The 24,282-nt window shown below is 36.4% G+C and overlaps 1 protein-coding gene across 1 annotated transcript in view; it reads right to left on the reverse strand.

Annotated features, from left to right (window-relative positions):
* The window catches only part of LOC116760667 (complement receptor type 1-like), a 67,817-nt gene that overhangs the window by 16,958 nt on the left and 26,577 nt on the right, over window positions 1–24,282 (reverse strand). Inside the window, exons 4-5 of the mRNA XM_032645876.1 lie at window positions 19,262–19,347; window positions 1,549–1,947 (exon numbers count right to left, since the gene is read on the reverse strand). Of these exons, the coding sequence (XP_032501767.1) occupies window positions 1,549–1,947; window positions 19,262–19,347 (485 nt within the window). The remainder of the gene's footprint in view (window positions 1–1,548; window positions 1,948–19,261; window positions 19,348–24,282) is intronic.

The following is a 24,282-nucleotide window of genomic DNA, read 5'->3' on the forward strand; positions in this document are numbered from 1 at the left end:
CTAGAATAAATGACCTCCTTAAGGACTTTGTAAATACTCTGATGCTGTGACACCCAATTTTAGAGCTCATCACCCCCCTCTTTGCCTTGATTAATAAGTGCAGTGTGATGTGATCATTTAAGCGCTGTGCTGGTTAAATCTCTGTTGACTCCCAGCCTTACACTTCTGCATTCTCCTTTGACTGCTGGGGCCAGAAGCCTGAAAGTACAACTGCTAATCTTCCTTGCCAGCTGGGTCCTGGTTAAGCTCTGACAATTGGAGGCATATATACTAAATTAAAAGGTAGGAAGATGATAGAAGTCATTCTTCTTGTAAAGGAGGCTCAGGAAGTGGCAACTGATGGCTCTTCCTTAGCAGCAGCAACATTAATTCTATCAATGCCAATGACTGCAGGCTCCAGCAACCTCAGCTACGTTCTGGCAGCAGCAGCAGCTTCTGCAGCATGAGCAGCTGGAGGAAATACATGCTCAGTGAGTGCAGGTGCCTTTGCTCTAGTCCAGGAGGAATGGCAGCCCCCTGAGCTCTGGTAACACTGCCTGCCTCCTTTTGCTCTTCCCGCCCTTTTAACACCTTTATAATCTCGTACCTGCACTAAATCCCTCACTCCTTGAAATAGCTAGAGTAGCTTTCGATTTCCCTGGCTCTGGAGTCAGGTAGGCTTGGGTTCTTGTCTTCACAGAGTTAGTATCTATTTAATCTTGGACAGTTATCTAACCTCTCTAAGACTCACTTTCTCTGTAAAACATGGAAAGAATAGTAACTACTTCATGTCTTTAAGAATTAAGTGGGGCTTCCCTGGTGGCACAGTGGTTAAGAATCTGCCTGCCAATGCAGGGGACACAGGTTCAAGCCCTGGTTCATGAAGATCCCAAATGCCGCGGAGCAACTAAGCCCATGCGCCTCAACTACTGAGCCTGCGATCTATAGCCTGCGAGCCACTACTACTGAACCCGCGTGCCACAACTAGTGAAGTCCACATGCCTAGAGCCTGTGCTCCACAACAAGAGAAACCACCGCAATGAGAAGCTTGCCACGCACCGCAACAAAGAGTAGCCTCTGCTCACTGCAACTAGAGAAAGCCTGCGTGCAGCAATGAAGACCCAATGCAGCCAAAAAATAAACAAATAAATAAATAAATTTAATTTAATAAAAATTAAATGAATCCATAGACTATATAGCGGTGCCTAACAAGAAGAATCAGTCATTATGTCATAGCAGTTACAGTACTCAAGAGTAATTAATAAATTTTTTAAAAAAATATTATTTTAACTGAAAAAAAGAAAGAACTGAAAGATGATGATGTCAGTAGTGACATCCCAAGGAAATTTTACATTCTTTGCCCAGATTTATCTTTGCTTCTGAGTTTGAGCACATACACATGCACACACACATACATACACACCTGCTTTATTTAGTGTTTCCTCCCAAGAAAATTTACCCATCCACACTGCTCACCTCACATCCTCCCCGCAGAACCGACACTAACCTCCTGATCCTCCTACAACTCACGTCATTTGTAAGCTCCTTCAAAGCCTCAGTCAGACTCACCCCTGGAGCAGCTGGGCAACTTCGGCCCCCACTTGTTTTGGGCCTGGCATTCAACAGTGGAGGGTCCTTTCATGGCAAAGCCAGGCTGACACCTAAACCTCACGCTTTCACGTAAAGAAAATAAGCTTTTGTTCTCAGACATCCTTATTCCATTTTCAATGACTGGAGGCGTGCATTTATTAGGTGCAATGCACTGAGGGGGAGGGCCACTCCAGATGCCAACTCGATTGTCTTCACTGGTGCAATATATTGACGGCTCCCCCACGAGGTCAAACAGCTTCTGCCTTCTCTCCCCAAGATTGCAGCGATAGGTCACCACTGTTCCGTATTGAAAGTATTCTCTGTTGGTGTTAATGAAATCTCCATTGGCGATGGCTGGGGGTGGCCCACAAGGAATGCCTGGGAAAAGGGAAAGCAGTGAATTAAAATAACTAGTGAGAGAAATCAAATGAGTCACTAAATTGTAACTATTTTTACCTTCATTATTTGCTTTTAATCTTTGCTAATGTAGACAAGTTTTTATGAAGTTGTAATTTAGGTGGACATACCTAAGTAGAATTTGAGTATATCTGGGTAAACATGAGAATATTTATGAAACTGTAGACTACTGGATGTTAAACATTTTGGAAATCTAAATGATAAATGGATATATAAATTACTAATATTCATTAAAGCAGATATAGAAAGCTAGAATAGACCAAGAAACTTGTAAAAATAGAAGAAAAAATTTCACATATAATTCTATCACAGTTTCAAGTAATATATACTTCTAAATGTAATTTCAGGTGTTTCACAAGAGGTAAAGGAGAGAACCTAGCAACCCATTTTATCAAGGCTAAGTTTGATATCATAATATTATACCCATGTAAAAGTGATCATATAGTAGTCCACCAAAAAAAAAGCTAAATACATTTAAAAATTAGAAGTAAGACTAGTACATAGTAGGACATAGTTAGAAAAAATTGTATTGTTCTAACACTATATAACTGGAACTAAGTAACATCAACCAAAATTCCAAAACACTTAAAATTAAAAATGAAAATTCTTTAGGAAGCTTCTGCTTCTGGTAATGGTAATCTCAGTAGTTCAAATCAAACATCACTCCACCCATCTCACCCACAGAGAAAAAATGCTGGGTAAAATATAAAACATACAGAATGCATCAGGGTGCTAACAAACTGGTTTCATAGAAGGTTCAAATTCAGGTGAGAGCCAAGCATTTGGGCTACTTTTCCCCCCTGGGAAGGTTAGTTGAACCAGGAGGGGGCATTTGATACTGAAATTAAGAATTTGGATAAGATTAGTTGCAGTTTAGACACAGTTGAAGAAAAATCAATGAACTGGAAACTAGGACAGAAAAAAATATCCAGGACATAACACAGATTGACAAAAGGATCGTAAATAGACAAAAGAGTAACAGAGGAACCATACGTAGAAAGATGTTTAAAGCATTTATTGCCAGAAGACCTGTAATACAAAAATGCTTAGAAAGAATTCTTTAGGCTGAAGGAAAATAGTGTCACATAGAACTGATAGAACTGCAATAGAGAGGAAGTGTAACAGAAAGAGTTAATGTGTAGATAAATATAAATAAATACCACTTTTATAAAAGCAGCAACTATACTGTCTTGTGAGATATATAATATATGTAAAAAAAACAGTAGAAAATGGCAGGAGAGCATCAATGGAGTTAAACTGCTATGGTTCTTGCATTGTTTGGGAGGTGGTAAAAAGCATTATTTATAATAAATTAGATTATATAATAGTATGTTATAATTAATTAGATTATAATAAATCAAGGATCTATATTGGAGTCTCTAGGATAGCATTAATAAGAAAATAAAGTACAACTAAAATGTTCTTGAGGAGAAAAAAATAGAATAATAAAAATACTTGATTAATTTTAAAATGTGAGAAAACTATAACTAACTAACCTATAACTGTAGTTAGTTTAAACCTAACTATATCAGTAACTATATTAATCTGAAATGTCCTAAACATTCTAACTAAAAGCAAAGATTTTCAGACTGAATGAAACAACAAAATCTGAGTATATGATGTTTACAAGAGATCAATTTTATTTTATTTTACTTTATTTTTATTTATTTTTTGGATGTGCTGGGCAGCTTGTGGAATTTTAGTTCTCTGACCAGGGAACCCAGTCTCTCAGCAGTGAAAGCACAGAGTCCTAACCACTGAACTGCCAGGGAATTCCCAGGTAAATTTTAAATATAGAACAAAGAATGGATGAAAGTAAAAGATCTGAAACATATGTAATACAAAAACAGGAAACAAAAAAAGAAGGCTGTTGTATCTATATTGATATCATACAAAATAGATTTTAAGGCAAGAAATATTATGAAAGGTAAAGAGGGACATTTCATTATGATAAAAGTGTCAATTAAGCAGGAAAATATAATAATTCAAAATTTTCATGTATGTAATAACATAGCTTTTAAATTACATAAAGAAAAATCCCTATAGCTGATAGGAGAGACAGACAAATCCAGTCATATTTGGTGATTGTAGTGGTTTAAATGGTGATTCCCTAAAAAGATATTCCATGTCCTAACGCATGGTACCTGTGAATGTGAACGTATTTGGAAAAAGAGTCTTTGAAGATATAATTAAGTTAAGGATCTTGAGATGAGATCATCTTGGATTAACAGAGTAGATCTTCAATCTAAAGACCAGAGTGTTTGTAAGAGACAGAAGGGAAGGGGACACACACACAGAGGAGAAGGCAATGTGCAATAGTGGCAGATATTTGAGTGATGCATCTATAAGCCAAGGAATGCCAAGGATTGCAGCAGCCACCAGGGGTAGAAGAGAGGCATAGGACAGATTTTTTCTCCCAGGAAAAGGAAACAGGCTTGCTGACACCTTGATTTTGGGACTGCTGACCTCTGAACTATGAGAGAATAAATTTCTATCGTTTAAAGCTACTAAATTTGTGGTAATTTGTTATGGCAGCCCTAGGAAAGTAACACAGGTATTTTACACATTCCCATCAATAACTGAGAGAACAAGTGGAGGAAAAAAAACACAGTAAATCATACTTTCCTAAGAGACATTTATAGAAAATGACATAAAACAACTACACCTTCTTTTCAAAGGCATATATAACATTTTACCAAAACTGTCCATATTCTGGGCTATAAAACATGTTTCAAAAAGTTTCAAAGGATTAAAACAAAAGAATGATAACTAAAAAATCTCCAAGTGTTTGAAAATTAAGTAACACACTTTAAAATAAACTATGGATAGAAGAAGATATCAAAAGGAAAATTAGACAATTTTTCTGTATAATGGTAATGAAAATATGAAGATTGTGGGAAGCAAGTACAGCAATTTTGGAGAAAAATTTACAGGTTTAAATATATCTGTTAGAAAAAATAAAAGCCAAAACAAAATTATCTAAGCTTCCATATCAAGAATTAATGAACAGAGAACACCAAATTAAGCTCGAAGAAAGTATCAGAAAGGAAATAATAAATCAGAAATCAATAAAATAGAAACTAGTTATACACTACAGAAGATTAAGTTAAAAGTTGTTTTTCAAAAAAATCTTAGAAAAAATTTTAAATGCCTAGTAAAAGTAATCAAGAGAAAGAAATTTTAAAATGTTACCATTATCAAGAATTAAAATAGAGATATCAGTACAGACCCCATACACGTTAAAATATAATAAGAGGATATAATGAACAACATTATACCAATAACTTAGCAAATGTAAATGAAATACATTCCTTAAAAAGCACAACATACTAAAACTTATTAAATAAGATATTAAAAATCTTTAAAAAATTTAGAGTTATTGAAGAAATTAAATCAGTAATTAAAAACCTAACAACAAAAACTCACATCCAGATTGCTTTACTGCTGAATTATTGCAAAGATATAAAGAAAAATAATATTAATGTTACATAAATAATTCCAGAGAATAGAAAAGAATGAATACTTTCCAAAACATTTTATAAGACTAGCATAATCTTGATGCCCAAACCTGACAAGGGCATTAAAAGAAAAAAATAAATTAGAGTTCAACATCTCTTGAGAACATAAATGCAAATTTTCTAAACAAAATATTAAGAAACTGAACACAGCAGTACTTACAGAGGATGGTATAATGGTCAAAATAGGAATTTCATTGACTAATTTAAAAATATTAAACCAGTCGTACAATACTTGAATAAAAAAATATTAGCAATCACACACACACAAACACATACACCACACACAAGATAATCATATATAACACATCATGACCAAGATGGATTTATTCTAGTAATTCAAAGCTGGTTAGCTTTCCAAAGATCAATCAATGTAATACAAAACATCAACAAAGTAAAGGAAAAATAGATATGACTATCTTAATAGATGCAGAGTGATAAATTAGAACACACATTCATGATAAATCTTTCAGCAAATTAGATAGCAAAAGGAATTTCCTTAATCTGATAAAGGATATCTGCCATAAATTTACAGGAAATATCATGCTTTATAATGAGTATGTAAAACCAATATTATCTCTTCCATTCGACATTGTACTGGAGTTTCTAGCCAATGCAATAAAATAAAAGAAATAAATAAAAGATACAGGAAAGGAAAGAATTTAAAAATATGATAATTATTCACAAATGACATGATTGTTTATGCAGCATATCAAAAAGAATAGGCAGATAAACTATTGAATTTAAAAGAAAATTTAGCAAAATTGCTGGATTCAAGGTCAAATGATTGCATGTTTAAGAAATAAACAATTAGAAAATAAAATTTTGAAAAAGATATCTAGGAATAAATCTAATAAATGATGTTCAAGACTTCTATAATGTAAACTGGAATATATTAAGAGAAATTAAAGAAGACTTCAAAAATGGAGGGATATATCATGTTCATGAATTTAAAACTCAAAAACGTAAATATGTTAATGGTCCACAAATTGATCTACTGAGTCAACAGAAGCTCAATACAAATTCAAGCAGGATTTTTTGTGTGTGTGTGTGTAAACTGACAAGCTGATTCTAAATTTTATATGGAAATGCAAAGGGCCAAGAGTTACCATGTAAATCTTGAAAGTAAACGGTTAGAGGATATGAGCCACCAGATATGTCTTAATATAATTCTATAGAAATGAAAACAGTGTAGTAAATAAACCAAAGGAAGAGAACCTCTCTGGAATGAGATTCACAAATCACATCACCTGACTCATGGGCATTGTGGTATATAAGGAATGGTCCTTTTAAATAAATTTTATTAGATTAATTGTCTATCCAACAGGGAAAAAAAACCACAAAAAATGAATACTTTGACCATACTCCACACCATACAAAAAATAAATTTGAGATGAATCACAGACTTAAACATGAAAAATAAAATGATAGGCAAAGATTTTTTTTTAAGTAGAACAGAGAAAGCAGTAACTAGAAAGGAAAAGACTCATGAATTAGACATTATTAAAATGTATTTCTATTACCAAGGACATCATTAAGAAAGCAGCAAGACAAGTTATAGCCTGGAAGAAAATTTTTGTGTTACATTTATTGGAAAATCTGAGAATATGTAAAGAACTTCTACAGAACAATAAAGAGATACACAAACAGGTAAACATTGGGGAAAAGTTTTAAACAGGCATTAATAAGTGTATGAAAAGGTACTCAGCATCAGTCATTAGGAAACTGCAAATTAAAAACCACAGTGAGCCACCAGAATAGCTAATATTTAAACAATTGATAAATAACAAGTTTCAAAGGATGTGGAGCAGCTGGACCTTTCATATGCTTCTGGTGGAAGTGTAAATTTGTACAACCATTTTATAAAATCTTTTGGCAGTATCTACTAAAACTGAATATATTTATACCCAGAAATTCCACTTATAGAAATATAAAGAATTTATATAGGTTTGCATGCATATAAATATGTATAGATTTGCATATATATAAAGATTCACAAACTTATATAGATTTGCATATGTACCTGTAAGAAATACTGCTGATATTTAAACAGCTGAATTTACAAATTAATTAAATACAATATAGCAATAGAAAAGATCCAATTAATCCTACATGCAACAACATAGATGAGTCTCCTAAGTATAACACTGAGCAGAAGCTGGACACAGGAATACACATCTTTTTGTTCCATTAATATAAAATTTAAGAAGAGGCAGAGTTAATCTTTGGTGATAGAGGGCAGAATAATAGTTACTTTGGGAAGATAATAACTGAGAAAGGGCAAGATGGGGAGTTTGAGGTGCTGATAATGTTCTATGTCTTATCTGAGTGCTATTTACATGGGTGCGTTCACTTTGTAAAAATTCAATGAACTGAATTAATAAGATTGTGCACTTTAATATATGTTAAACTTCAATAAAAAGTATACACAGTGTGAAAAAATTGTTGGGAGAAAAAGACCATCTAACAAAGTAAATTCCAGGCCACAAGGCTTTATTGATGAATTATTTCAAATATCTAAAAAAGAATTAATGCCAATCTCACCTAAACCCTTACAGGAAAACAGATATATGGAACACTACCAGCTGGCTTTATGAGACTATCATAAATTTGACACTAAAATCAGATAAAAACATTACAAGAAAGAAAATTACAGTCTAATCTCTAAAAAATATTAAGAATGGAGTAATAAAAGTATTCTAAAATTAGTGGTGCTGGTTACACAAGTATGAATATACCAAAAATCATTGAACTGTATACTTTAAAAGGGTAATTTTATGGTATGTGAATTGTGTCTCCAACAAAAGCATATTAAACAGCTAATAAAAATTATAAAATATTATGACCAAGCTGATTTATTTCAAGAATGTAAAATTGGAATTTGAATCAGTTTGTCTTTCAAAATTTCTTAGCAATGAAGAGCATAAGGGAACTTCCTTAATCTGAAAATGGGTAGCTACAAAAAAACCTACAACACATACCAGATTAATAGTGAAATATTTGATTGAATCTTTCCCTTTGAGATGGGGAACAAAACAAGGATGCCTTCTAGCCCCCAGTGTGAAATGTTACACTGGTGGTCTACCTAGTGAAAGAAAGAAAGGAAGAAAGAAAGAGGGGAAGGAAGGAAGGAAGGAAGGGAGGGAGGGAGGAAGGGAGGGAAGGAGGGAGGAAGGAATGAAGAGAGAGTTCCCTGGTGGTCCAGTGGTTAGGACTCAGTGCTTTCACTGCCATGGGCCCAGGTTCAATCCCTGGTTGGGGAATTAAGATCCCAGAAATCATGTAGCATGGAAAAAACAAACAAAAAAAAAAAACAGAAAGAAAGATAGAACAAGGAAGGAAGGGATAGAGAAAGAAAAGAAAGAAGCAGGAGGAAGAGGAGGAAGAGGGAGGGAGACAGAAAGTTTGTAGTTATCTACTGTTTTTGTACAATGTCATCAAGGCTAAATTGGAGCTAGTTTTCCCAGACTTACTTTGTTTGTATGGTTCTAGGTTGGGGTTAGAGTTTGAGAAATTGGCATGAAATGCAAGGTAGAAATGAAGCAACAGCTGTTCCACTCTGAAGGTCATCCTTGGTCAGAGGTGGCAAGGGGACAAATGCACCAAACAAATGGACAGGTTCCCATTTGTTCTTGCTCTCCTTATTTCTGCATCCAGCTCTCCTTAACTGCTGGTCCTGCTTACCTACAGTGATTCCAACCCAGTCTCATATGCTTCACTGTGAGGTACAGAAGCAGTAGTCATGAAGAGCAAAAAACTTTTATAGATTTCTAACACCAGCCCTCTTCCCAGTTCTACCCCAGCAGTCAGATGTGCTTAGCTTCCTGAAAGCCCCAACTCCAAGACAGCTGGTTAGTGATTTTTCTGATCTTTTTAGAGCAGCTTCTCATGCAACTGGATAAAGTTTAATTCCATAATAAATCTCTTATTTCATAATACCAATAGTAGTTCTGCCTCCATATTTGGACCAAAATTTATCCCAGAGTAACAGAAGAGTCTGGGATTGGTTCTTTGATATGATTGGATTTAAAGGAATTAACATTGCCCATGTAAAAGGGCACACAAGTAGTTTATGGAGTGTAGAGAAAGAAGATCACCTCAGCTAACACCCACAGACATCTACAATCAATCGAAGCAAGGTTTTGGGTGACCAAGTGGTTGCTGTCCTAGAACACTTTAAGGAAGGCAAATAATGGAGTTGGTTGTGTACTCCTAAGTGCACCAGAGAACTTAAGAGAAAGAAAATTGTAAGTACAAAGCTTTAAATTCCTGCTCAAGGTCTGGATTTGGAAGCTTCTACATCTGCCCTAAAAGAAACACTTGTATCCTGTAGCCGGCCAAGATTCCTGAAAAACAAACACACCACCTAATCCTGTGGCTGAACTGCAACGCAAATTGAATTCACAGTTTCAGAATCTCTTACGCTAAAGTTTGGGCATTGATTAGAAAAAGAAAGACTCTGAAAATTGAGATGGAGATATATGGAAAAATTCTAATGAAACAGAATACCTTGAACCTGGAAATTCTGCCTAGAGAGGACCTTCAAGATGGCAGAGAAGTAAGACATGGAGAACACCTTCCTCTGCACAAATACATAAAAAATACATCTACATGTGGAACCACTCCTATAGAACACCTACTGAATGCTGGCAGAAGACCTTAGACTTCCCAAAAGGCAAGAAAATCCCCACGCACCTGGGTAGGGCAAAAGAAAAAAGAAAAAACAGAGACAAAACAATAGGGACGAGACCTGTACTTCTGGGAGGGAGCTGTGAAGAAGGAAAAGTTTCCACACACTAGGAAGCCCCTTCACTGGTGGAGATGGGAGGTGGGCATGGGGAAAGCTTCAGAACCATGGAAGACAGTGCAGAAACAGGGGTGTAGAGGGCAAAGTGGAGAGATTCCCGCACAGAGGATCAGTGCTGACCAGCACTCACCAGCCTGAGAGGCTTGTCTGCTCACCTGCCAGGGTGGGTGGGGTCTGGGAGCTGAGGCTCGGGCTTCGGAGGTCAGATCCCAGGGAGAGGACTGGGGTTGGCTGCGTGAACACAGCCTGAAGTGGGCCAGTGTGCCACAGCTAGCCAGGAGGGAGTGCGGAAAAAAGTCTAGACCTGCCTAAGGGGCAAGAGACCACACAAGGAGAGGGGATTCCTTCCCTGTCTGCCCACAGAAGGCAGAGCACCGTCTAAACAAGCTCCAGAGACAGGCGTGAGCCATGGCTATCAGCTCAGACCCCAGAGATGGGCATGAAATGCTAACACTGTGGCTGCAGCCACCAAGAATCCTGTATGCAAGCACAGGTCACTATCCACACCCCACTGGGAGCCTGTGCAACACACCACTGCCAGGGTCCTGTGATCCAGAGACAACTTCCCCAGGAGAACACACAGTGCGCCTCAGGCTGTTGCAACACTACGCTGGCCTCTGCCTCCACAGGCTCACTACGCATTCCAATTATAACTACCGTACCCCTCCCTCCTGCCTCCAGCCTCAGTGAGCCACTGCCCCCTAATCGGTTTCTGCTTAAACCCTGTCTGGTCTGGGTGGGAACAGATGCCTGAGGGCAAGCTACACGTAGAGGTAGGGCCGAAACCAAAGCTGAACCTCAGGAGCTGTGCGAACAAAGAAGAGAAAGGGAAATTGCTTTGTGCAGCCTCAGGAGCAGTGGATTAAATCCCCACAATCAACTTGAGGTACCCTGCATCTGTGGAATACCTGAATGGACAATGAATCATCCCAAAATTGAGGCGGTAGACTTTGGGAGCAACTGTAGACTTGGGGTTTGCTGTCTGTGACTGATTTGTTTCTGATTTTTATGTTTATCTTAGTATAGTTTTTAGCACTTGTTATAATTGGTGGATTTGTTTATTGGATTCATTGCTCTCTTCTTTCTATTATTATTATTTTTTTAATTGCAATAATTTTTTTTCTTAAATTGTTTTTTCTTTCTTTTTTTCTCCCTTTTCTTCTGAGCCGTGTGGCTGACAGGGTCTTGGTGCTCGGGCCTGGCATCAGGCCTGAGCCTCTGAGGTCGAAGAGCCAAGTTCAGGACATTGGAAAACCAGAGATGTCCCACCCCACATAATATCAATCAGCGAGAGCTCTCACACAGATCTCCAACTCAACAATAAGACACAACACTACCAAACAGCCAGCAAGCTCCAGTGCTAGATGCCCCATGCCAATCAACTAGCAAGACAGGAATACAACCCCACCCATTAGCAGAGAGGCTGCCTAAAATCATACTAAGTTCACAGACACCCCAAAACGCACCACAGGACGTGGTACTGCCCATGAGAAAGACAAGATGCAGCCCCCTCACCAGAACACAGGCACCAGTCCCCTCCACCAAAAAGCCTACACAAGCAACTGAACCAACCTCACCCACTGGGGGCAGACACCAAAAACAATGGGGACTACAAACCTGCAGCCTGCAAAAAGGAGACCCCAAACACAGTAACTTAAACAAAATGAGAAGACAGAGAAATATGCAGCAGATGAAGGCACAAGGTAAAAACTCACCAGACTAAACAAATGAAGAGGAAATAGGCAGTCTGCCTGAAAAAGAATTCAGAGTAACGATAGTAAAGATGATCCAAAACCTTGGAAACAGAATGGAGAAAATAGAAGAAACATCTAACAAGGACCGAGAAGAACTAAAGAGCAAACAAAAAAATGATGAACAACACAGTAAATGAAATTAAAAATTCTCAAGAAGGAATCAGTAGCAGAATAACTGAGGCAGAAGAATGGATAATTGACCTGGAAGATAAAATAGTAGAAATAACTACCACAGAGCAGAATAAAGAAAACAAAATGAAAAGAATAGAGGACAGTCTCAGAGACCTCTGGGACAACATTAAACACACCAACATTCGAATTAGGGGTCCCAGAAGAAAAGAAAAAGAAACAGACTGAGAATATACTTGAAGATATTAGAGTTGAAAACTTCCCTAACATGGGAAAGGTAATAGTCAATCAAGTCTAGGAAGCACAGAAAGCCCCATACAGGATATATCCAACGTGAAACACGCCAAGACACATATTAATCAAACTATAAAAAATTAAATGCAAAGAAAAAAATATTAAAATCAGCAAAGGAAAAGCAACATAAAACATAGAAGGAAATCTCCATAAGGTAAACAGCTAATCTTTCAGCAGAAACTCTGCAAGCCAGAAGGGAGTGGCAGGACATATTTAAAGTGATGAAAGGGAAAAACCTACAACCAACATTACTCTACCTAGCAAGGATCTCATTCAGATTCGAGGAGAAATTGAAACCTTTACAGACAAGCAAAAGCTAACAGAATTCAGCACAACCAAACCAGCTTTACAAAAAATGCTAACAGAATTTCTCTAGGCAGGAAACACAAGAGAAGGAAAAGACCTACAATAACAAACCCAAAACAATTAAGAAAATGGTAATAGGAACATACATATCGATAATCACCTTAAAGTAAATGGATTAAATGCTCCAACCAAAAGACATACACTGGCTGATGGATACAAAAACAAGAGCCATATGTATGCTGCTACAAGAGACCCACTTCAGACCTAGGGACACACACAGATTGAAAGTGAGGGGATGGAAAAAGATATTCTATGCAAATGGAAATCAAAAGAAAGCTGGAGTAGCAATTCTCATATCAGACAAAATACACTTTAAATTAAGACACTTACAAGAGACAAAGAAGGACACTACATAATGATCCAGGGATCAATCCAAGAGGAAGATATAACAATTGTAAATATTTATGCACCCAACAGAGGAGCACCTCAATACATAAGGCAAATGCTAACAGCCATAAAAGTGGAAATCGACAGTAACACAATCATAGTAGGGACTTTAACACCCCACTTTCACTAATGGGCAGGTCATCCAAAATGAAAATAAATAAGGAAACACAAGCTTTAAGTGATACATTAAACAAGATGGACTTAATTGACATTTATAGGACATTCCATCCAAAAACAACAGAATACACTTTCTTCTCAAGTGCTCATGGAACATTCTCCAGCATAGATTATATCTCGGGTCACAAATCAAGCCTTGGTAAATTTAAGAATATTGAAATCATATCAAGTATCTTTTCTAAGCACAACACTATGAGACTAGATATCAACTACAGGAACAAAATATGTAAAAAATACAAACACATGGAGGCTGACTAAACAATACACTACTTAATAACCAAGAGATCACTGAAGAAATCAAAGAGGAAATCAAAATACCTAGAAACAATGACCCAAAAGCTATGTGATACAGCAAAAGCAATTCTAAGAGGGAAGTTTTTAGTAATACAACCTTACCTCAAGAAACAAGAAACACCTCAAATAAACAACCTAACCTTACACCTAAAGCAATTAGAGAAACAAGAACAAAAAACCCCCACAATTAGCAGAAGGAAAGAAATCATAAAGATCAGCTCAGAAATAAATGAAAAAGAAATAAAGGAAACAACAGCAACGATCAATAAAACTAAAAGCTGGTTGCTTGAGAAGATAAACAAAATAAACCATTAGCCAGACTCATCAAGAACAAAAGGGAGAAGACTCAAATCAATAGAATTAGAAATGAAAAAGGAGAAGTAACAACTGACACTGCAGAAATGCAAAGGATCATTAGAGATTACTTCAAGCAACTCTATGCCAATAAAATGGAAAACCTGGAAGAAATTGACAAATTCTTAGAAAAGCACAACTTTCTGAGACTGAACCAGGAAGAAATAGAAGACATAAGCAGGCCAATCACAAGTACTGAAATTGAGACTGTGATTAAAAATCTTCCAACAAACAAAAGCCCAGGACCAGATGCCTTCACAGGCAAATTCATCAAACATTTAGAGAAGAGTTAACACCTATCCTTCTCAAACTCTTCCAAAACAGAGCAGAGGGAGGAACAATCCCAAACTCATTCTACGAGGCCACCATCACCCTGATACCAAAACCAGACAAAGTTGTCACAAAGAAAGAAATCTACAGGCCAATATCACTGATGAGCATAGATGCAAAAATCCTCAACAACATACAGGCAAACAGAATCCAACAGCACATTAAAAGGATCCTACACCATGATCAACTGGGGTTTATCCCAGGAATGCAAGGATTCTTCAATATACACAAATCAATCAATGTGATACATCATATTAACAAACTGAAGGATAAAAACCATATGATCATCTCAATAGATGCAGAAAAAGCATTCAACAAAATTCAACACCCATTTATCATAAAAACCCTCCAGAAAGTAGGCATAGAGGGAAGTTACCTCAACATAATAAAGGCCATATATGACAAACCAATAGCCAGCATCATTCTCAACTGTGAAAAACTTAAACCATTTCCTCTAAGATCAGGAACAAGACAATGTTGCCCACTCTCACCACTATTATTCAACATACTTTTGGAAGTTTTAGCCACAGCAGTCAGAGAAGAAAAATAAATAAAAGGAATCCAAATCGGAAAAGAAGTAAAATGGTCACTGTTTGCAGATGACATGATACTATACATACAGAATCCTAAAGATGCTACCAGAAAACTACTAGAGCTAATCAATGAATTTGGTAAAGTAGCAGGATGCAAAATTAATGCACAGAAATCTCTGGCATTCCTATACACTAATGATGAAAAATCTGAAAGAGAAATTAAGGAAACACTCCCATTTACCACTGCAACAAAAGGAATAAAATACCTAGGAATAAACCTACCTAAGGAAACAAAAGACCTGCATGCAGAAAACTATAAGACACTGATGAAAGTAATTAAAGCTGATACAAACAGATGGAGAGATATACCATGTTCTTGGACTGGAAGAATCAACATTGTGAAAATGACTCTACTATCCAAAGGAATCTACAGATTCAAGGCAATCCCTATCAAACTACCAATGGCATTTTCACAGAAGTAGAACAAAAGATTACACAATTTGTATGGAAACACAAAAGACTGCAAATAGCCAAAGCAATCTTGAGAAAAAAAAAAAAACGGAGGTGGAGGAATCAGACTCCCTGATTTCAGACTATACTACAAAGCTCCAGTAATCAAGACAGTATGGTACTGGCACAAAAACAGAAACATAGATCAATGGAACAGGACAGAAAGCCCCGACATAAACCCACACACATATGGTCACCTTATTTTTTATAAAGGAGGCAAGAATATACAATGGAGAAAGGACAGCATCTTCAATAAATGGTGCTGGGAAAACTGGACAGCTACATGTAAAAGAATGAAATTAGAACACTCCCTAACACCATACACAAAAATAAACTCAAAATGGATTAAATACCTAAATGTAAGGCCAGACAGTATAAAACTCCTAGCTGAAAACATAGGCAGAACACTCTATGACATAAATCACAGCAATATCCTTTTTGACTCACCTGCTAGAGAAATGGAAATAAAAAGAAAAGTAAACAAATGGGACCTAATGAAACTTAAAAGCTTTTTCACAGCAAAGGAAACCATAAGCAAGACAAAAAGACAACCTCAGAATGGGAGAAAATATTTTCAAATGAAGCAACTGACAAAGGATTCATCTCCAAAATTTACAAGCAGCTCATGCAGCTCAGTATCAGAAAAACAAACAACCCAATCGAAAAATGGGCAGAAGACCTAAATAGACAGTTCTCCAAAGAAGCTATACAGTTTGCCAACAAACACATGAAAGGATGCTCAACATCACTAATCATTAGAGAAATGCAAATCAAATCTACAATGAGGTATCACCTCACACCGGTCAGAATGGCCATCATCAAGAAATCTACAAACAATAAATGTTGGAGAGGGTGTGGAGAAAAGGGAACCCTCTTGCACTGTTGGTGGGATGTAAATTGACACAGCCACTCTGGAGAACAGTATGGAAGTTCCTTAAAAAACTAAAAATAGAACTACCATACCACCCAGCAATCCCACTGCTGGGCATATACCCTGAGAACACCATAATTCAAAAAGAGTCATGTACCACAATGTTCATTTCAGCTCTATTTACAATAGCTGGGACATGGAAACAACCTAAGTGTCCATTGACAGATGAATGAATAAAGGAGATGTGGCACATATATACAATGGAATATTACTCAGCCATAAAAAGAAACAAAATTGAGTTATTTGTAGTGAGGTAGATGGACCTAGAGTCTGTCATACAGAGTGATGTGAGTCAGAAAGAGAAAAACAAATACTGTATGCCAACACATATATATGGAATCTAAAAAGAAAAGGTTCTGATGAACCTAGGGGCAGGACAGGAATAAAGACAGAGACATAGAGAATGCACTTGAGTACACGGTAAGTGGGAAGGGTAAGCTGGGATGAAGTGAGAGAGTAGCATTGACATATATACACTACCAAATATAAAATAGATAGCTAGTGGGAAACAGCTGCATAGCACAGGGAGGTCAGCTCGGTGCTTTGTGACCACCTAGAGGGGTGGCATAGGGAGGGTGGGAGGGAGATGCAAGAGGGAGGCGATGTGGGGATATATGTATGCATACAGCTGTTTCGCTTTTTTATACAGCAGAAACTAACACAACATTATAAAGCAATTATACTCCAATAAAGATGTTAAAAATATTGTAACCACACAGAAAAGTAAATAATTGTAAATACAAAAAAAAATTTAAAAAGATGATACACAGATGGCAAAAAAGAAAACAAGAAATTCTGCCAAGCCTCCTTCGCCAGAAGGAGAGCCTTCCTCCCTGATCTGAGGAGAAAAGCCTCCTCTTGCCTGAAGAAACTAACAGCCTCTCCTGAGGTAGCTGTCCTGATAGGACTGCCGTGGAAAATACAGAATGCTCTATTAAATTTGAATTTCAGAAAAACAAGAAAATTTCTAAGTATATCCCAAATATTGCATGGCACATATTTATACTACAGAAATATTTGTTGCTTCTCTGAATTCAAATTTAATTGGGCATCTTGCATTTTTATTTATTAAGTCTGGCAACCCAAATTGCAAGGACTGATGATTTTCCTCAGGACCTATCCCTACCACCTTGCATTGTTTCTAGTCCTCTAACCAGATTCAAGCCCTGACAGGACCAGGGAGATTTGGGGAAATAAAACTTATGACCTGTGAGAAAGTATAAAATACAGCAAAAGAATTGAGATTCTGAATTCAGTGTGTTAGTTTGAGTGTGGCCTAACAGAATGAAGTTGAAAAGCAGAACATTATTAGTGTACTGCAGAGGAAAACATCCTGTGGCCTAGGGACTTAGGAATGCTAGAGTGGATTTATTATGTAAGACCTGTTCATCTACTCCCTAATTATCTCCATGGTGCACATAGGTTGAAAGTGAGACCTTTTACCCAAGGCTTTGAGAAATACATTTATACAAAAGTTTCAGCATCCTTGAAGAACTCTGTGATGGCTATTCTCCATAGGCCAGGAATGACAGTGGGAATGGTAGCTATTAAATGGGGTTACCTGAATCCAATGGGGATGAAAGGACCTCAGGGTTGCAGAGGCCAAGTGGTAACACTTAACCGTCAGAGACAACTGAAGCAGAAATCAGAATGATTTTCCTGCAAAGATCTTTATCATTGGCTCATTGATCATGGAATCTCTAAAACTGAAGTAGATGGATGCTGGTCTAAAGTTTTAGTTGATTTGTATTAGCAGAGAAGATCTAGGTCTAGTGAACAGAAGCCTGACTTGAATCACTACAAAACAGAGTGGTGGTTATTTATCAACCAATTCTAAGACTTAAGAACCAGTTTAGAGACCCAGAGCAGCTTCAATAAAACAGGAGACTGGCTCTTCTTGAGGAAGAGGAAGCAACTGCTGCACAGCCAAAATGTATACTGTAAGTTTCCTCCCTACCCTTCACCAAGGAGGCTTAAAGCCACTTGTCAGGGTTGGATATAGAAAAGGTTACAGAATTATAGATAGAGACAAAAAAATGGAAATATGTCAAGGTGTATTATTTTTAATATAATGAGATCTTCTATAGTCTTGTATAAATTGTGTATAAAACATACTATTTTGTCATCTGATTTTCTTCACAGAAATATATATAATAATCATCTTTACAAATATTAAGTGCTTTTCCATAATATCTTTTTATGGCTGAATAAATTTTCAATGTATGGATGTATTTCTTCTAATTCTGCATGGCTATTTTATGCTTCTTAGGGAATTCTCTGTAGTCACTTTTGACATGTCTTTTTACTTCCAATAGGTTATTTCCAAACCATATTAGGGACCATGCAGTGCATTTAGGTTAGTTTAACATGTTTGCCATTATGAAGTATGCTGCAATAAAAAGTTTACAATCTGTTTATTTCCTAAGTATAAATTCTAAGAAGCGGATCAAAATATAAGCCCATTTTTGAGGCTTATATTACATTATGACTTTCAAGAGAGTGTGTTGAACCATTGGCACATGAAAGTGTGAATTCCTCCACAGCTTCATCAAACCTCAAAGAGTATCACTTTAAAAATCTTTACTAATTTTCTAAGCAGGATGGTTATTATACTGGGGATGGCAGAACCAACATAATTCCAAATTAATTGAAGTAAAAATAAAGTTTGAAGACTTTTATGCATTTAAGTCCCGAGGTTCAGAAAAGGCACAACCCAGGATAAAGATGAACTTAAGAAAGCAGTTGCCAGGACCCCACATGTATTTTTGAGACCATTACAGCTGTCTGCAGCCATCTGAATGACAGAATGCAAAAATCAATTAAGATTTTTATAACTCCAGGGGGAAAGGGAGAATTTATTGGTAAAGGTGATAGAAAAGAATATTTCAACTCACTCTCACAAATAGGTGGGTCATTATCCCAGGTGACAGAGTTGCCAGAGATGATGCATTCAGCAGAGGATTTACCAATGAGTCGGTATCTAGAGGCAAAGAATAATGAATGTTATATTCTAAATAAACACTTAATCCTGTTTAAATTGCTGCTTACAAGAGATTACAATCTTGGAGAATTTAGAAGGACAATTTCCATTTGTCAAAGTACTATTGCTTTCCCAACTTTTGTGTCTTTATTTGAACATTAAAATTATCTTCTTCATGCCTTCTAAATTAGATGACATCTCTCTTCTTTATTAGGTTAAGGCACAATTTTATATACATCTAAGATAAATATGATTCATCAAACTATAACCAAAGGAAATCCAAGCAAGACAAAAATAGTTGAACACTTATTTCATATTATAAACGTTAAAGGCAGAAATTCTCAATTAGTACACCACAAGCTGTTCAAAGTTTGCCATACAATTTGGAAAAACTGATGACATTTATTTTTACTTCAACTGAAATTTTCTATAGTCATGGTGTGTTGGGCTGAACCATTCATGAAAATTGGTGGAGAGTAAGGCTGTACTTGATACAGGTTAAGACAAATAGTGTCAAATAACAGTCAAGTGTTATTTGGTATAGCTGAGAACACTGCCTTATGAATATGTAAGAAACTATGGCAGCACAAACTTTATTCAAACATCAAAATGGGTCAAATGGAGATCAAATGAAAAGAGCTGTGGATGTTCTTGAAGAAACCTGAAGAACTGTTACATTGAAGCAGTGGTTATGTTGTATTTATTAATGCCTTCAGTATTGTTTTCAGGTTTTTAATGCCTTCCAGTACATCATCAAAAATGAAGATATTCTAAATTGCACTGCAAACACACATACACACAAGTAGATAACAAATGGAGTAAAGGAAAGCTGCAGTCTTTCCACTACGTGTGCACCTCTTCCTTCCTGTTTGCCATAGGAGCGGAGAATCATGGAGACCCCTCTGGTTTTCGACTTCATAAAGGTTATTTCTTAAAGTGCTCTTTTTGATTTTCTAATCAAGAGGATTGGGATAAAAATGGTGAAGCAAGTTCTAACTTGAGTAGGCAATTCTTCTAAAACGTTTTGTTTTATTTTTTTGCATGTTGCCACATGATAGAAGAATGATTTATTAGAACAAATTCCATAACAAATCATATAAAATAACCATTTTCTGAAAGACATCCATAAGACCACTTGAGGACAAATGCACAGAGGTGCCTCCAAGAAGCCAGACAAATAAGTTACCAATCCCATGTCTGATGTGAGTGGAGGAGCCCACGTGCTGCTATCTTGAAGTCTAGGTCTCACCAACCAGGCTCTGCTGATGCTGCCATTGCAGGCAGAATAAGGCTCACATGCGGGGGCAAGAGAGATGTCAGCGCACCCAGGTTCCGCTATTGACACAGCTGCTGGTGGACTGGGACCTGCTGCTTCCCATGTGTGTGTGACATGGGAAGGATAGACTTCCCCCATCCCCAATTTCTCCTTATGCTGCTAATTTAGGCAGATTGGGCCACCAGTATCACGAAGTATGTGTCTACTTACTACATCCCTGCTGAGCTTTCCCTTCCCCAGTCCTTTAACAGGGGAGTAGGCTTCTCTCTCTCTCTGCTTGTTGACTGTTCTGGCTTACAGTCTTCTATATAGCACCCATCCTGAGAGATAAAAAGAAAATGCAGGGAACCCACTGCAGGGTCATTCTTTAAGTTCTGGGGTCCCTAGCCAGTCCACTTTCTTTCTACCTTTTGTGGTCCTTTTATGGTTGTATGTTGAACAATTTCTAGGGTATTTAGTTATGTGTAGAGAGAGAAGCAGAGAAAAGTGAATCTGGAACTGGAAGTTCAGTAACAGCTCTTTAAAAGCCAATTACAAAAGTTAATACTCAGTCATTGTAGAAAAAATGTGAAAGATACAGAAAATTCCAGTAATGGAAAAAAATTACCTAAACTGTATCTTACAACATAATTAATGGTTTAGAGAAGTGCTTCTCCAAAGTTTTATTTGCATAGAAATCACCAGGGGATCTTGTGAAAATATGATTCTGATTCAGTGGGTATGAAAATTCTGCATTTCTAACAAGCTCCCAGGAGATGCTGACCTTGCTGGTCTGTGCACCATACTCTGGGTCAAGAACTTACAGAAAATTCTTTCGGTTTCTTACATGAAGAGATATACATGTAAGATGGATGTCAGCTGTCAAGTAGGTGTAGGTTAAACTGGGCCAGGACCTGTATTTCACAGCTGTGTGAGAGTCCTCTTCCACACACATGATTACTGTGTGTCTTAGGGCTAATTTCCCCATACTCCTCTCTGCTTCCACTTTCCTGTGTCCCTCCCTACTGGCTTTGGGTTCTGCACTACATTTCATCTAGCAGCCATGCCCAGGATTTTTGTGGGTTTCTCCCACAAATCCACTTGCTCAAAGCATTTGTTGTTGCATTTGGGGGAAGTTTTAGGGAGTGTTACACTGGGAAGGGAATGCCATTAGGCATTTTATTCCAATCCTCACTTGTCTTTCTCCTCCTTCTTCTCTGGGAAAACAAGCAATTTCCTCTCCTTTCCTTGCACAGAACAGTCCCTTTGGGGTCTTACCTTCTTTAAATATAACATCTATCCTAAAACTGTTTTCATTATATACAATATTGTTGGGTAGGACACCTACATTTGCTTTTCAGATTTCCTCCTGGGGCCTTATTGAGATCGACAGTACTGGGTTCTCTGTTTACCCCTACCTACCCATCATGAGTTCTCAGACTGGTGAGTTTGGGAGAAGTATAGGGCAATTCACCTCAAACTTCTGCATCATGTGCCTCATTCCCACTCTTCATGCCTGCAGAGAGGATGTATATTCTCTGCCATGTGCTAAGGGGCCTCTCCTACCCCCTGTGGTTAGTGGTGGTGGGGATAGGATGGATGTGGGAAGCTTACAGTTGTCCAGCTGTGTCTGAGAACAGGTAATTACATTTAATTATGGGATTTAAAAAATTAGGTCATTTAGCCCTGACCTAAAGTTATATTCTCTACTAATCTCTTTCAGCAATAAAGATATAATTTGATCTTCATCTGTCTGATTCCTCAGCTGGTCCAGAAATTTCGTGGTGAAGATATATGTATTGTTTATTGGAATCCCTCAAACCCCAGCAAATATAATCAATCCCCAATATTTTTATTGGCAGAATAATATTCCATCACATGAATGGACCATAATTTACTCAAATAATCCCCTGTTGTTGAACATTAAGATGTTTTCCATTCCAACCTTTCCAAGCTTTTAGAGTCTAAAAGACTTCAAAAAGGAAGACTGTTAAGTTTGACTTCTTGGCAAAAGTGTATTGCCTAAATTGTGTTAAATGGTATAAATTTGTATCAATTTATAGTGCTACTAGGAGTTTATGTCAATGCCCATTACCCTGAACTTCAAAACTAACAGCTACACAGAGGGATTTTTGTGTATTTTGTTTATTGCTATATCTCCAGCTTCCAGAATAGTACCTGTTCTTAGTATTTGTGAGCTCTGAATAAATACTTTTGGATTGAATAAGTGGTTAAAGTAGCATATTATTGTTATTTTCATTTGTATTAATTTTATTAATAGCAAGGCCAGACTCTTCCACATGTATTTACAATTTGTACCTTTTTCTTTTGTTAATTGCCACATTGTATCTTTTAATCATTTCTCTATTTAGGTGTTCATATTTTGTTTCTAAGGGCTTTTTATATATTTTTGTGGTTTTTCATTTGTATTTTGTTTTTAGTATTTGTATATGTGTCAATTCTATTAACCTCTCTGTGGATTCTGCCTTTGCTTGAAATGAACCCACTGACTTGAAATGTTCCTAAATCTGATACATATTTATTATTTTTTTATTTCATTTTATTTAGGTGTCACATATAACATGTAATTCTTTGATCAATATGAAATTTTTTGTGGTGCATAAAATGTGCTAATTATTTAACATAAATAAAAAATACTAGTTTGCTTACTGCTTTGCAATGCTGCATGATACCTTCATATAATTCCCTCTTTTACAAATTTGAGTCTATTTCTGGACTTCCCATTCTACTCTTGAGCTCTGTATTTTATAATATACCATTATAATATACTTAAAATTACTTTAACTTAATAATATGCTTTGAAGTAAAGATGTTGAAGATTTGAATAATATAAACCAAAGCCCTTTTAGTAGATTGGTTTTCAACTTTGTACTCTACGGTGAGAGAATGTACTTTTAAATTCTATAGGTTATTCAAGAAAGGTAATAGATATACTAGGTAGAAAATCTTCATGTAGAAAAACAACAAATTTGCTTTACATCCTGATTACAATGAACATGATCTCATTTTTATAAAACAAATTTCTAAAAGGAAAAAACAAAAATACCCTAATTGTGCCCCCAACTTATATGAAGAAAGTGTAACATTTTCTTCCCTCTATTTTGCTACATGGATTAATTTGTTTACTTTTGTTCAGTTGGAAATTATTTTTTACCCTACCAGGGTAACATCCATTAAAAATACACATGAATTTGTTTTCTCCATTTTTTGAGGTCAAGAATGAGACACTGACTATAAGTCTAGCACTTTAAAATTTTCTTAATTTCAAGATTTCTTGTTATACTCTGTGATTTTAGATATAACTATGTTCTTAAATCCCTCTCTAAAAATAATCTTCCTTTACATCAATGAAACACACATGTTAAAAATAAATCATCTGATAACTTGTATCCTGAAATCTTGATGAACTATTTATTAGCTATAACATGTTTGTGTGTGTGTGTGCATTCCTTAGCATTTTCTATACCAGATATGTCATTTGCAAACAGAGGTTTTCTTTTTTCTTTTCTTTTTTCTTTTCTTTTTCTTTTCTTTTTTTGATTGAACTAGAGTTGGCATACAATATTGTTTGTTGGCATACAATACAATATTTTTTCTTTTCTTTTTCTTTTCTTTTTTTGATTGAACTAGAGTTGGAATACAATATTGTATTAATTTCA

The sequence above is a fragment of the Phocoena sinus genome, chromosome 1 (genome assembly GCF_008692025.1).
Source record: "Phocoena sinus isolate mPhoSin1 chromosome 1, mPhoSin1.pri, whole genome shotgun sequence".
Classification (NCBI taxonomy): Eukaryota; Metazoa; Chordata; class Mammalia; order Artiodactyla; family Phocoenidae; genus Phocoena; species Phocoena sinus.